This window comes from Malus domestica, chromosome 03, assembly GCF_042453785.1.
Source record: "Malus domestica chromosome 03, GDT2T_hap1".
NCBI lineage: Eukaryota > Viridiplantae > Streptophyta > Magnoliopsida > Rosales > Rosaceae > Malus > Malus domestica.
This window is the reverse complement of record NC_091663.1, coordinates 31,691,905-31,707,568: the sequence shown is the minus strand read 5'-3', so window position 1 is coordinate 31,707,568 and position 15,664 is coordinate 31,691,905. Positions and strand designations below refer to the sequence as shown.

General features: G+C 38.6%; 1 protein-coding gene across 1 annotated transcript; it reads left to right on the top strand.

Moving 5' to 3' along the window:
* Window positions 1-11,077: 11,077 nt before the first annotated feature.
* Window positions 11,078-11,905, top strand: LOC114824224 (SWI/SNF complex subunit SWI3B-like). Its single transcript, XM_070819725.1, has 2 exons — window positions 11,078-11,142; window positions 11,332-11,905. Exons 1-2 carry the CDS (start codon window positions 11,078-11,080, stop codon window positions 11,903-11,905), a joined length of 639 nt encoding a protein of 212 aa, XP_070675826.1.
* Window positions 11,906-15,664: the final 3,759 nt, after the last annotated feature.

Here is a 15,664-nt window from a genome sequence, read left to right as displayed (position 1 = left end):
TTTGATTATTATCTTCATATTTCAATGTTTGTTGATATCATTGTCTTCGTAATTAATATCTGGTGATGGTTAAATAATATTTTCCTATATAATCGATTGCTCTCAAAGATTATCATTGAATGAGACCTTAAAAATAAGAAGGTTTGAATTATGAAACTGTATTGTAAGAAGACACAAAACAATACTAATTTTCATATTACATAACAAACTTTTATGTCTTTAATTATTCATGTTGTTCGGAGTCAGAGTGATTGTTTTATATCTCTCTCTCTCTCTCTCTCTCTCTCTCTCTCTCTCTCTCTCTCTCTCTCTCTCTCTCTCTGTAGTAAGCGTGGATCGTTCATGAGTGCAAAAGGACCAAGTATTTTGGTGTCACCGTCCACGCAGCACATGACAGCCACCAATTGTTGTGACTATTACCCTCGTCGCATGCACTTTAATACTCACCCACACCACATATCGACTTGCATCTGCATGTCTCTCTCACTCTCTGCAATCAACAAGTTTATATGGACCCTATCTCTTCTTAGTACAAATATCTCTAACAATGACCTAAAGTTACAAGATCTTCTACATGATTTTCTTCTTTCATGTCTAATTGACATCTATATAATTGATTCGCCTATTGTCTTATTGTTGGGATGTTGAGTGAGATAATAGTTTCGTTAAGTGATGTCATCTCTTGAGTTTGATGAGAGGCACATTTTTATTTCTTAAACATATGACATCTTTTAATGGAAGTGTTCTCACTTTGTATTGTTATTACTTGCCAAGAAATCAATCATATTGTGTATACATACATACATTTTTTTTTTTTGTTTAATCTTTTGAAATAGTCTATACAAATACCATTAGTGGTGGAAAAAGACTGCATTGTTGATATTGCACCATCGATCCACATCACATTAACGCGTGAAGATTGTGGTTGTCAATTGGAGCAAAAATGCTCGGCCATAACAGGCTAACACCTAGTTGGCTTCTAAACCGTGAAATCAAAATCACCTTAATTAAGACTTGTCATTGTGACTTAGATTATCTGAGTTTAGATAAAAGGGAATTGAACCAATGTGAAAACCATGTCAATTAATCTGAACACACAGCATTAGAAATTGACTTAATTTTCCAAAACAAATTGATTGGAAATTAATATTTCCTAGTACAACACTTAACATTAGCTCAGCCACTTAATACTATGATTTAGTGATGTTCTTACATTCACTTGTAAGTGAAATGTTTTAAATTTGACTTTTATGAATGATAACTTTGACACCAGATTATTGTGTATAGCTTAGCCTACATCCTTTACCCCTTAATATAAATATATTGTTGTATAAATAAATAAATAAAGGCCATGTCACCTATAGAGTGCACAGACTTACTCATGCTGCCTTAAAGCCCTTAACTGAGTTGATTGAGTGTCGCTAGATTGAACGAGTATGTTGGTTAATGATTTTAATTGTGCATGTACTTCTAAAACGTTACAGACCACTAACGCAATATCGCATTAAAAAAAAAGCATGCTATTCTGACATAAGTGTGATTTTTCGAAGAATGCATGTGATAGTGATTTCGAAGAATGTATGCAAGTCTTTCATTTACGCATATACCAAATTACTTCATGAACAATAAATTCACTCTTTTTAGGCCACGTCATAAATATATGAGCAAGACAAAGCTTATACGAGTTTGTAACTTATTCCAATTAATTAATTGATTATAACTGTCAAGTGTTTTTCTTCTTTTGAATGCGGTCGTATATGAGACAATACATGATGCTGCATGCTATGTTTGGTTATCTTGGATCACGAGACTGCACGGATGCTGGACAATAGAGGGCAACGTACTGATCATCCCATTTCACAGTTTTGCATGGAGGGATTTCTGACATGCACCGCACCTTACTATACATCAGAATTTTTGGTCTTTCAATATTCCAATACTTCGATGAGAGTATGGCAAAATTTTTGTTCATGATTAGCTATCATCTCCAATCAATTTTCTTTAAAGATAAAAAAAATATCCATGAAGAATATCTTATTGAAAGAAACGAGTGTGAACATATTAGTTATACGAAGTGCTTCTCACAATTTGTCACGTAATCAAAACGCGAGGAGTTAGTGTAAAGCCGTTGTATGGATACAGTGAGTATTGGATCCTAACTCCTCTAGAACAAAATTTGAAAATTAATAACTTGTAAAACAAATTGAGAAAAATAAAAAATAAAAATCATCAAGAAAGAAAAATAAATGATTCTTTACATAAAGAACCAAACTAATAACTGATATAACAGAAATGTCACATGACATTATTCTAGTGGTTGAGTTTGTTAATATAGTTAGAAGGGTATCATTGTAATTAGGATATATGGCTATATAAGGGATTGTATAGCTATCATTTCTTTAAGTTCATTTGTATACATTTTCCTAATCAATCAATACAATCTCTCTTGTTTCTCTCTATTGTCTTCCTCTTCCTCTATACCAACTTCATCTTTTACAATGTAGTTAATACAAACTAATCAGTTGACAAAACATAAAAACGATTAAAACTCAAACTAATAAAGTTAAGAATTCGCGTGTACATGTGTCAAGAGAAATTCGCAAATGCCTAGTTGAATTTATTTGTAACTTCCTTGTTTACGTATAGAGTAATGTTAGAGAGACTAAATTTTTAAACCAAATTTGCAAACCAAATGATGTGTCACTAGTAGAAAATAAGCACGTTAATCAACACTTAAATAATAATCTAATAATCTTCAATCACATCATTTAGTTTACAAAATTTAATTTAAAATTTTAATCTCTTTAACATTAAGAAAAATTACATATAGAGTATACTTTTAATACTTCATTTTATATTAAGACAACACTTATTAAGCATTTCATGGAAAGACAAAAGTTAATATATATGAAAGATGACATCATTGGTTTTTTTTGAAGTTACGAAAATACCCATTTTAGTGGTAAAGTATTTTCCCACCTCTATCTCCATCTTTTGCTCCCTTCTCTCTCTCTCGCAAAAATATTGGCCCCATTTTTGCTTTTATCCTTCTCTCTTAACTCATTTGCTCGGCTACTTCAACGTTTTTGCACCAGCAAATTTGATACTTTGAGGTTAAGTGAAATTAGGAAGAAATGAGAGCAAAAGTCGAAGCTGTAAGGTGAGATCCGGCTCGTCTTGTTATTGTTTTGGTTGTTGTGATTTCGATATTGCTGCTTGGGCTATTCTGGTTTGCAATCTGCATATGCACATGTTGATGCTTTCTTTCGAAACTTGAATTTTGGCCTTATTTCTATATTAGTTGATGGAGAATATTATTGGATTACTATTAAATTGGTTTAAACTGGACTTAGATCAAACTTACTCTAATGGGCTTTTCCTAATAAAACTTATCATCCTATACTGATGATCTTAGCTTTTCTAAGTAAAAGTTAGGGTAAATTACAAAAAACTACCTCAACTATGGGTCGAACGACAATCTCATACCTCATATTTAAAAAATGACAATGTCATACCTCATCTTACGAATTCGTTTCAATGTCATACCTCCATCAGTTTTCTATTAAGTTTGATCATTAAGTTATGAGCTGGCAGGCGTGGGAACCACATCCTTACCCAACTAAATTAAAAAATTAATTAAATACTAATAAATATATTTCAACAAAAAAAACTAATACAACAACAACAACAAAGCCTTTTCCCACTAAGTGGGGTCGGCTATATGAATCCTAGAACGCCATTGCGCTCGGTTTTGTGTCATGTCCTCCGTTAGATCCAAGTACTCTAAGTCCTTTCTTAGGGTCTCTTCCAAAGTTTTCCTAGGTCTTCCTCTACCCCTTCGGCCCTGAACCTCTGTCCCGTGGTCACATCTTCGAATCGGAGCGTCAGTAGGCCTTCTTTGCATATGTCCAAACCACCGTAACCGATTTTCTCTCCTCTTTCCTTCAATTTCGGCTACTCCTACTTTATCTCGGATATCCTCATTCCTAATCTTATCCTTTCTCGTGTGCCCACACATCCAACGAAGCATCCTCATCTCCATTACACCTACGTGTTGATGCTTCACCGCCCAACATTCTATGCCATACAGCATTGCCGGCCTTATTGCCGTCCTATAAAATTTTCCCTTGAGCTTCAGTGGCCTACGACGGTCACACAACACGCCGGATGCACTCTTCCACTTCATCCATCCAGCTTGTATTCTATGGGTGAGATCTCCATCAAATTCTCCGTTCTTTTGCAAAATAGATCCTAGGTAGCGAAAACGGTCGCTCTTTGGTATTTCCTGATCTCCGATCCTCACCCCTAACTCATTTTGGCCTCCGTTTGCACTGAACTTGCACTCCATATATTCTGTCTTTGATCGGCTTAGGCGAGGACCTTTAGATTCCAACACTTCTCTCCAAAGGTTAAGCTTCGCGTTTACCCCTTCCTGCGTTTCATCTATCAACACTATATCGTTTGCGAAAAGCATACACCAAAGAATATCATCTTAAATATTAAGTTTGTGATCTTCGCTAGATTGCTCCGGTCATTAGTGTGGATAAGTATGTAAATGGATAGAGACAGGAAGCAAACACAAGATGTACGTGGTTCACCCAGATTGGCTACGTCCACGGAGTAAAGGAGTTCTCATTAATTGTGAAGGGTTTACACAGTATATAGGTTCAAGCTCTCCTTTAGTGAGTACAAGTGAATGATTTAGTACAAATGACATTAGGAAATATTGTGGAAGAATGATCTCGTAATCACGAAACTTTTAAGTACCGAAGTGTGGTATCGTCTTCACTTGCCTTATCTGTCTCATAGGTAGATGTGGCATCTTCTTTGGAAGTACTCTTCCTCCCTCCAGGGGTGGTATCTTTAACTGGTGGAGATGCACAAGGTAATGTATCAATTTCACTTGACGCTTACTTGTAGTTTCAGGCTTGGTCAAGCGCGATACAAACCATGTAGTAGGAGTCCCCCAAGTCGCCGAGCTAGGGGATCTGCTGAAAGAGGTGACAGACAAGGTAAGCAATCAGAGCTCAAAGCAATCAGTCCCAGATCAGAAGTTTTGATTTCGAGTTCCGGCTGATTGTTATCCTTCTCCTTATCTTGCAGGTAGCATGAAGGATAAAGAGAAGAAAAGGAGAAAAGGTGATATGAGATACTTTTGCTTTTGAAGAAGTAACTTTCCACAGGCTTATTCTTGAACTGGGCTGGAGGGTTTTCTTGTTTCCACCAGAGTATAAGGCCGACTGAAGAATTTGAGGGTCAAAACAAGTCCATCAAATCTAGAGTACGTTCGACCCTGCTGATATGGGATACTTTTGCTGTTGACAAAGTAGTGGATGTATCGGCACGTGTTCTGTTGCGCTTGTCTCCACATGCTTCCTTGTATCCTTCTCACTTACCCTATTTGTTCCTCAGGCAGATGTGGTATCTTCTCGGGAAGCATAAGATGTTGAAGATGAGTACTCGAGAGCAATGGGGTTCCAGGCAGTCAGTTCCGGACTAGAAGCTTGATTCCAAGTGCTGACTGATTGCTCTCTTTCTCCTTGTCTTGCAGGTAAGAACAAGGCCAAAGGAAAAGACAGGAAAAAAGCATGATATGGGATACTCTTGCTTTTAACCCTGATGATATGAGATATTCTTGCTCTAGTGTAGCTTGTTTGCAGAGGTATTCTCGGGGGGAAAGAAAGCTGAGTATTTTGAGAGGCTTCGTTGGGAGTGCCCTCTCAGATATGAGGAAGGGTTGAGCATTTTTGCAGGTCTGCCTGTCCGTTGAGGATGGAGGTCGACATATATAGGAGTCTCCCTAACAAGGAGTAATACTATTTTTTTACCCTGCTTGGTCATAGCACGGTAGTGGGAGCTGCCAGCTTCACGTGTTTTAACTCTGTTAGAGCACTTTGAAAAAGTGGTCTGTGGTATCTGGAAAGCTGATGTTACGTGTGAAGATTACAGACAAGCTTTATCCAAGGAGATCTGGCTCTCGAAGTTGAGAAAGCAGTGGGAGGATTACAGACAAGCTTTATCTAAGGGGTTCTCGAAGTTGAGAAAGCGGTGCCTCTTCGGTTTTCGAACAAGCAATCCTGTCGGGGATCTGTCTCTCGAGATTCGGAGAACGGTGCCTCTTCGATTTTTGAGAAAGCAATCCTGCTAGGAGTCTGGCTCTCGAGATTCGGAGAGCGGTGTCTCGTCGCTTTTTGAGAAAGTAATCGTGTTGGGAGTCTGGCTCTCGAGATTCGGAGGACGGTGCCTCTTCGATCTTGAAGCAAGCAATCTTGTTGGGAGTGTTTTCTCGAATGTGAGTAAAGGTTAGGCCTGTTTGCTAGTCTACCTTGCCACGGAGCACAGAGGTTGACCCACAGGGACTTTCCAATTATCCAGCAATGGTCCTGTTCCTTTACCCTTGTGGGTAATAATATGGTAGCTAGACCTTCAAAATTTATGTGTCTAAACTTTGTTAGTGCTGTTTCTTTGCTATTCTTTTACCCTTCTTAGTCATAGCGATGTAATGGGAGCTGCAAGCTTCACGTGTCTAAATTTTGTCAGAGATTTTTGGCAAAGTTATCTGTGGTACCCGTGAGCTGATGTTGCGTGTGGAAAGTGAATGATTGAACAGTAACATTCACGTGCTTTCTACTTCACTAGAAATCTTCGACAGAATGCCCGTAATTTCCGCAAAGTTGAGTGTGCATGTGACAGGTGCTAACAAGGCTGAAAAAGCAGGTGCCTCTTCGATTTCTGAGATCGGCCCTCGTGGTCTCTGAGCAGCCCAGCTTTTGAGAAAGCAAGCGCCTTTTCGATTTCTGCGATCGACCTTCGTGGTCTTTGAGCAGCCCAGCTTTTGAGAAAGCAAACGCCTCTTCAATTCCTGAAATCGGCCCTCGTGGTCTCTGAGCAGCCCAGCTTTTGAGAAAGCAAACGCCTTTTCGATTTCTGAGCAGGCGCCTCTTCGATTTTTGAAGCTCCATCGAGTGCGGATTTTTATAGAGGCTGGTATTAAGTTCCAAAGCACACTTGAATCTCCACCAGTAGAAGCTCCCTTCTTGCATTTCTAAGATCTTGATTTGTCCGACTTCTTTTCTCTTCAACACCTTTGAAAATGTTTGGCCCCTCCGACCGTCGTTTTGACTTGAACCTTGTTGAAGAGGCAGCCACGCCTTCTCCAGACAACATATGGCGCCCATCCTTCGTATCCCCTACTGGTCCTCTTACCGTTGGGGATTCCGTGATGAAGAATGATATGACCGCTGCGGTGGTGGCCAGGAACCTTCTCACTCCCAAAGATAACAGACTACTTTCCAAACGGTTTGATGAGTTGGCTGTTAAGGATTCTCTGGCTCTCAGTGTTCAGTGTGCAGGTTCTGTGTCTAATATGGCCCAACGCCTATTTGCTCGAACCCGCCAAGTTGAATCATTGGCGGCTGAAGTGATGAGTCTCAAACAGGAGATTAGAGGGCTCAAGCATGAGAATAAACAGTTGCACCGGCTCGCTCATGACTATGCTACAAACATGAAGAGGAAGCTTGACCAGATGAAGGAATCTGATGGTCAAATTTTACATGATCATCAGAGGTTTGTGGGTTTGTTCCAAAGGCATTTATTGCCTTCGTCTTCTGGGGCTGTACCGCGTAATGAAACTCCAAATGATCAACCTCCGATGCCTCCTCCTTCTAGGGTGCTGTCCAGTACTGAGGCTCCGAATGATCCCCCTCCGGTGCCTTCTCTTTCTGGGGCTCTGCCGACTGCTGAGACTTCTCCTAAGCAACCTTTGTGAAGGCTCCCTCTTGTTTGTTTATTTTGACTCGTGTATATGTACATATTTGTAACTTCTTAGAGATATCAATAAATAAGCTTTGTTTCATTTCAACGTATTGTGTTAAATACACCAAAACCTTCTTCACTAAGTTCTTTGAATTTTTCTTTTGTTGAAGCTTGTATGTTGAAGCTTTGTGAGTGGAGCATGTAGGTTGAGGTAGTGTTCCCTTAATTTCCCGGGTGGGGAAAACTTCTTGATTGGAGACTTGAAAAATCCAAGTCACTAAGTCAGGTCGGCTATATGAATCTTAGAACGCCATTGTGCTCGATCCTGTGTCATGTCCTCCGTTAGATCCAAGTACTCTAAGTCTTTTCTTAGAGTCTCTTCCAAAGTTTTCCTAGGTCTTCCTCTACCCCTTCGGCCCTGAACCTCTGTCCCGTAGTCGCATCTTCTAACCGAAGCGTCAGTAGGCCTTATTTGCACATGTCCAAACCACCGTAACCGATTTTCTCTCAGTTTTCCTTCAATTTCGGCTACTCCTACTTTACCTCGGATATCCTCATTCCTAATCTTATCCTTTCTCGTGTGCCCACACATCCAACGAAGCATCCTCATCTCCACTACACCCATTTTGTGTACGTGTTGGTGCTTCACCGCCCAACATTCTGTGCCATACAGCATCGCCGGCCTTATTGCCGTCCTATAAAATTTTCCCTTAAGCTTCAGTGGCATACGACGATCACACAACACGCCAGATACACTCTTCCACTTCATCCATCCAGCTTGTATTCTATGGTTGAGATCTCCATCTAATTCTCCGTTCTTTTGTAAGATAGATCCTAGGTAGTGAAAACGGTCGTTCTTTGGTATTTCCTGATCTCCGATCCTCACCCCTAACTCATTTTGGCCTCCATTTGCACTGAACTTGCACTCCATATATTCTGTCTTTGATCGGCTTAGGCGAAGACCTTTAGATTCCAACACTTCTCTCCAAAGGTTAAGCTTCGCATTTACACCTTCCTGAGTTTCATCTATCAACACTATATCGTCTGCGAAAAGCATACACCAAGGAATATCATCTTGAATATGTCCTGTTAACTCATCCATTACCAACGCAAAAAGGTAAGGACTTAAGGATGAGCCTTGATGTAATCCTACAGTTATGGGGAAGCTTTCGGTTTGTCCTTTATGAGTTCTTATGGCAGTCTTTGCTCCTTCATACATATCCTTTATAGCTTGGATATATGCTACTCGTACTCCTTTCTTCTCTAAAATCTTCCAAATAATGTCTCTTGGGACCCTATCATACGCTTTTTCCAAATCTATAAAGACCATGTGTAAATCTTTTTTCCCATCTCTATATCTTTCCATCAATCTTCGTAAGAGATAGATTGCCTCCATGGTTGAGCGCCCTGGTATGAACCCGAATTGGTTGTCCGAAACCCGTGTCTCTTGCCTCAATCTATGCTCAATGACTCTCTCCCAAAGCTTCATTGTATGACTAATTAGCTTAATACCCCTATAGTTCATGCAATTTTGTACGTCGCCCTTATTCTTGTAAATAGGCACCAAGGTGCTCTTTCGCCACTCGTTTGGCATCTTCTTCGTTTTCAAAATCCTATTGAAAAGGTCAGTGAGCCATGCTATACCTGTCTCTCCCAAGGCTTTCCACACTTCAATCGGTATATCGTCTGGGCCCACTGCTTTTCTATGCTTCATCTTCTTCAAAGCTACAACCACTTCTTCCTTCCTGATTCGACGATAAAAGGAGTAGTTTCTACACTCTTCTGAGTTACTCAACTCCCCTAAAGGAGTACTCCTTTCATGTCCTTCATTGAAAAGATTATGAAAATAACCTCTCCATCTGTCTTTGACCGCGTTCTCTGTAGCAAGAACCTTTCCATCCTCATCCTTGATGCACCTCACTTGGTTTAGGTCAATTGTCTTCTTTTTCCTTGCTCTAGCTAGTTTATAGATATCCAACTCTCCTTCTTTGGTATCTAGTCGCTTATACATATCGTCATAAGCCGCTAACTTAGCTTTTCTCACAGCTTTCTTCGCCTCTTGCTTCGCTCTTCTATACCTTTCACCATTTTCATCGGTCCTATCCTTGTATAAGGCTTTACAACATTCCTTCTTAGCCTTCACCTTTGTTTGTACCTCCTCATTCCACCACCAAGATTCCTTTTGGTGTGGAGCAAAGCCCTTGGACTCTCCTAATACCTCTTTTGCTACTTTTCAGATACAGTTAGCCATGGAATCCCACATTTGGCTAGCTTCTCCCTCTCTATCCCACACACACTGGGTGATTACTTGCTCTTTGAAAATGACTTGTTTTTCTCCTTTTAGATTCCACCATCTAGTCTTTGGGCACTTCCAAGTCTTGTTCTTTTTTCTCACTCTTTTGATATGTACATCCATCACCAACAAGCGATGTTGATTAGCCAAGCTCTCCCCCGGTATAACTTTGCAATCCTTACAAGTTATACGATCCCCTTTCCTCATTAGAAGAAAATCTATTTGTGTTTTTGACGACCCAGTCTTGTAGGTGATCACATGTTCTTCTCTCTTCTTAAAGAATGTGTTGGCTAAGAAGAGATCATATGCCATTGCAAAATCCAAGATAGCTTCCCCATCCTCATTTCTCTCCCCAAAACCATGGCCACCATGAAAACCTCCATAGTTGCCTGTCTCCCTGCCCACGTGTCCATTTAAATCTCCTCCTATAAATAACTTCTCCGTCTGGGCAATTCCTTGCACCAAGTCTCCAAGGTCTTCCCAAAATTTCTCCTTCGAACTCGTATCCAACCCTACTTGAGGTGCGTACGCACTAATCACATTGATGAGTTCTTGTCCTATTACAATCTTGATTGCCATGATTCTATCTCCTACCCTCTTGACATCTACAACATCTTGTGTCAAGGTCTTGTCCACGATGATGCCAACACCGTTTCTCGTTCTATTTGTGCCCGAATACCAAAGTTTAAACCCTGAGTTTTCTAGATCCTTTGCCTTAAGACCAACCCACTTAGTTTCTTGTAGGCACATAATATTTATCCTTCTCCTCACCATAACTTCCACTACTTCCATAGACTTTCCCGTTAAGGTTCCTATATTCCACGTTCCTAAACGCATTCTACTCTCTTGAACTCTACCCTTCTGTCCTAGCTTCTTCACCATCCCCCGTCTAATAGGATCAAAGTACTTCTTTTGTGTGTCCTGTGTAAAGTTGATAGGAGCATATGCTCCCAAACAACTTTGAATGGAGTCATTCGAAAAGAAGTTTCTATGGCCCCCTTGCTCATTTAACACTGCATCCGGGTGCCGATGGAGATACAGCGACCCTTGCTCACTTATCACTGTGCTCGGGCCACACAGCGCGCCACTTACGGGTGACGTCCTAGCTTTAGCACGATTTCGTTATGGATTCATTGTCATAAGGATTCGACGTAACTGTGGAGTGCCGGAAATATAGAAAATCATTTAAAAAAATTATTAAGAAAATGTGGGACCCACCCCCATCCCCCACCTTTTCCCGTCCCCTACCTTTGTCCCTTGGAAGATCTTTGACCCAAACAGAGGCCCAAGACCTCTTCCGACACCCCATCCAAACCCCCACCCACTCCTCTTCCGATCCCCGCCAATCCTAAGACTCCGACCACCGCCGCTCCCCACCATCCTCAACTGCATCCCACCTCCGACGCCGACGTCATCCACGTCCTTAGCTATTCTAGCTGGTTCTCGCCTTACTACATCCACCACTGCGAGGTCCGATTCCTCCCCGAGTTCTTCGATTCTCGATCCCCTTCGAAAAACCCTAGCCTCTACGAGTACTACCGCAACACCATCATCACCGAATCCAGGGCCGTTAACCCATCTCTGAAGCTCACCTTCACGGAGCCCCCCAAGTCTCTAGTTGGCGACATCGGTTCCGTTCGGAGGGTTTTTGATTTCCTCGAGGCGTGGGGTTTGATCAATTACGTTCCTTCCGCACTCAACAAACCCCTCATGTGGGAGGACAGCAGCAAGGCCGCCGATGCTTCTTCTAATGAAGGCGGTGAATCCCTTGCCGGCGGTGCTAAGGAGAGCCCCAAGAAGAGGACCTGCAATGGCTACAAGTTTATTTGCAGCATTGCCTCAACTATGGAGATTTGAAATTGCCCCAAGAAGAGGACCTGTAATTGAGGTTTTCTGTTTGAAATTGGCATGAAGATTTGAAATTTAGGGTTAGGGTTTGGGGGGAATTGGGGTTTTCCGTTTGAAATTGGGGAATTAGGGTTAGGATTTGGGTTGAAGAAGGGAGGGGGTTCTGAAACAGAAAGAGGGACAAAGGTGGGGGACGGGAAAAGGTGGGTGATGGGGGTGGGTCCCACTATTTCTTAATAATTTTTTAAAATGATTTTCTATATTTATTATTATTTTTTGTTGAAATATATTTATTAGTATTTAATTAATTTTTTAATTTGGTTGGGTAAGGATGTGGGTCCCATGCTTGCCAGCTCATAATTTAACGATCAAACTTAACAGAAAACTAACGGAGGTATGACATTGAAACGAATTCGTAAGATGAGGTATGACATTGTCATTTTTCAAACATAAGGTATGAGATTGTCGTTCGACCCATAATTAAGTTAGTTTTTTGTAATTTACCGTAAAAGTCATCATCTTATACCTATGATCTTAATTCATGAGCCCTCACGGCTGGATATGGAGAAACAAACATACATACTTCCTATGAAAAGATTCTATTCATACTCACTAAATTAAAATTTGGAGGCTCTGCTGAAGTTAGACCAGTCATCAACTATATTCTATTATCAAAGTTAGGGTTCTAATTCAATTTCTAATCAAATCTAACAAATCCATACCAAGCTTAGCGGTCAATGGTGCACCATGTATCCGTGAGCTGCTTCAGTTTGTTTTTGTTTTTTTTTTTACTTTGCGTTTTGTTTACAAATAGATGACTAATTTTTTTGTTAAAAGACCAACGCCGACTCAGTCGGTGCATGGAATATGCTAGAAAACTCTAGCAAGTATTGCAGCAAGATGGAAAAGCCAAGTCCACCGAGTTAGGCTAGGAAAATGTAGAAAAATAATAGTCGAAGACGGGTTAACGGATTGAACTAATTCTGTAAAAAAGGTCGATGATGGATTGAACTGATTCTGCAAAAAATGTTGATGACGGATTGAACTGATTTTGCAAAATGGTTAAGGATGGGTTGAACTGATTCTAGTAATAAGGATACAAACTGATTCTACATATAGTTTCAAAACTGATTCTGCAAAAATAGTCGATGATGGGTTAAGCTTATGGCGCATATTAATTTTTTTGTTGTGAGGGTTGAGTTCCATTAATAGCTTTAAAGCCTTAGGGGTATGACTGGTATTTTAAAACGTTATTTTCATGTTTTTGGGTTGGGTTTTAATTTTTTTATATTTTTGTCTCTCATTGACATATTTAAGAACTAGTCGAGTTTCTTGATATAGTAAAAGTTTTTGTCTCTATATGTAAAACTCTCTTAACATTACCTTTACGTATATATAAAGAGTAATGTTAGAGAGACTAAATTTATAAACTAGATTTGTAAACTAAATAATGTGTCACCAATAGGAAATGAGCACGTTTATCAACGTTTAAGTAATAATCTAATCATCAATTTTCATGTTATTTAATTTACAAAATTTAATCTACAAATTTAATTTCCCTAGCATTACTCGTATATGAATCATTTCCAGTGGGCCTTGCCTCACATGCCCAAAACCCCCTTTATCTTGAACACAAGTAGACCCGGCAGTTTCTGACACGATACGGTGACACACTACTAGAAATTATAATTTTGCCGACAAATTATAAGCCGAGAAAGCAAAAAATGAGCCGACGAATTATCAAGATTCGTCGAGAAAGATCTTGCGCGACATGCTTTTAGCGACAAAATTACACAAAAATAACAGGTTTTGGGTCAACACGATAACTTATCTGGTGACCCGTTAAGAACCTGTTAATAACGGGTTTTAAACGGGTATACACGCAGGTAACACGTGGGTAACCCGTTTCGACCCTTTAAGAAAAAAATTATTTTAATAATTTTAAAGTTTAATTACTAAAAGATTTATTATAAAATACAATAGCCATATTAATATATACAATATATTTTATATTAAATATATAGTTTTGTATTATTATTCTATATAAGGTTAAAAAAAAGTTTTAGTCATTATTTATTTTTATTACGAGAGTTCCTTATTATCATTACTAGGATAAATTTTACTTAACATGTTGTTGTCCAAAATTAAAATAAACTAATATAGTATTTGTCTAGACAAGAACTAAGAAGACATACATACAAGTATGAAAAATGTGAAAGAATATATAAACACTCGTGATTCATCATTATTCCTCCACGAGTAGATAATGGTTATACTTACATTATCGTTTAGATTTTTAAAATCCTCCAAACCTTCATGAATAATGTTTTTTATTTGAGGGAAAAATTAATAAAATTAATAATAATTATTGTAGAAGTGTAAAAAATGTAAAAATATATATATACAAGCACTCATAGTGACAAACTTTACAACTTTCATGAAGGGGTCAGCTTCGAAATCCAACACTATAATTCATAAACCTTAAATTTATATTTAACCGTCGATTGCCATTTACGCTTTATTCTTCTTACTGAATTTCATTTTTTAAATTTTCTTTTTTGAAAACATGATCATCTGGCGAATGTAAGAAGATGAACGGTTCAGATCTTTGATATCAAGTTTCAATATTTACGATTAAATGAAATATGATGTCATATAGTTTGTAGAAATTTTATAAACATCAAACAATATTTTCACTAATTGTAAAACTCTGAATATAATATCAAGGATCAAAACCATTCATCTTCCTACATCCTCTAATAGATCAAGTTTTCAAAAAAGAAAATCTAAAAAAACAAAATTTGATGAGAACAATGAAGTGTAAATGTAAACAATAATCAACGGTTAAATTTTGATCTATGATTTATATGATTATAGTGGCGAATTTTGAAGTTAAGCTCTTTACGAAAGTTGTAAATCTTGTCATTACAAGCGTTTATATATTTTTTTTCTATATTTTTTTACACTTCTACATTAATTAAAAAACTATTAAAGACTTTAGGTAAGTGAAAATATACTTCAAAGAAAATTGCGTTTTTATGTTTTAGATGTGACAATATGGTATGTATATACTTATTTAGTATTATACTTTTTTATTTGATTATTTATTGGTTTAAAATACATTTTCCTTAACGGGTAACGGATTGGGTCAAATTACCTGTTAATATTATCGGGTCGATTTCGGATCAGATCATTTTACCCCATTTATTTTAACGAATGTTACACGACATAAATACTAAAAACACGACACGAATGCCAGGTCTAGACACAAGACCCTGAATCTCGAGACCAATTGAGCATCGTAGACCCATTTCCTCGACCCCACACAATCAACTCCCACGTGAAGAACACTGCCACTTGTCATATAAATGAACACAAATGATTATCTTTGATTAAAACCTATTATTTTACTCTTATCCAAATGGAAAGGAAATATGCACAACAGAGAAACTAGACAAACTGTAAAGTGGTTGGAAAACTATGCAACAGTAGTGATAACAGTAACTAGAACAATACATTAGTTTATTGTGGCTCTTTCGCACTCCTTTTGTGGCTCTTTTGCACTCCTTTCTCTTGTTTAGTCTCACGTCTCAATGTGCCTGATAGTGATGGGGCCGTAAATAATAAAAAGGGACAGAGTGATGTAGAGTATTAAGAATTTTTTTGAAGCATTCGGTATTTAAACGGGTACTCAACATTTTATATAATTAGTTGGGAAATATAAAAAAATGTGTAAACTATTTTTTACATGTGTTATGATATGTAAAG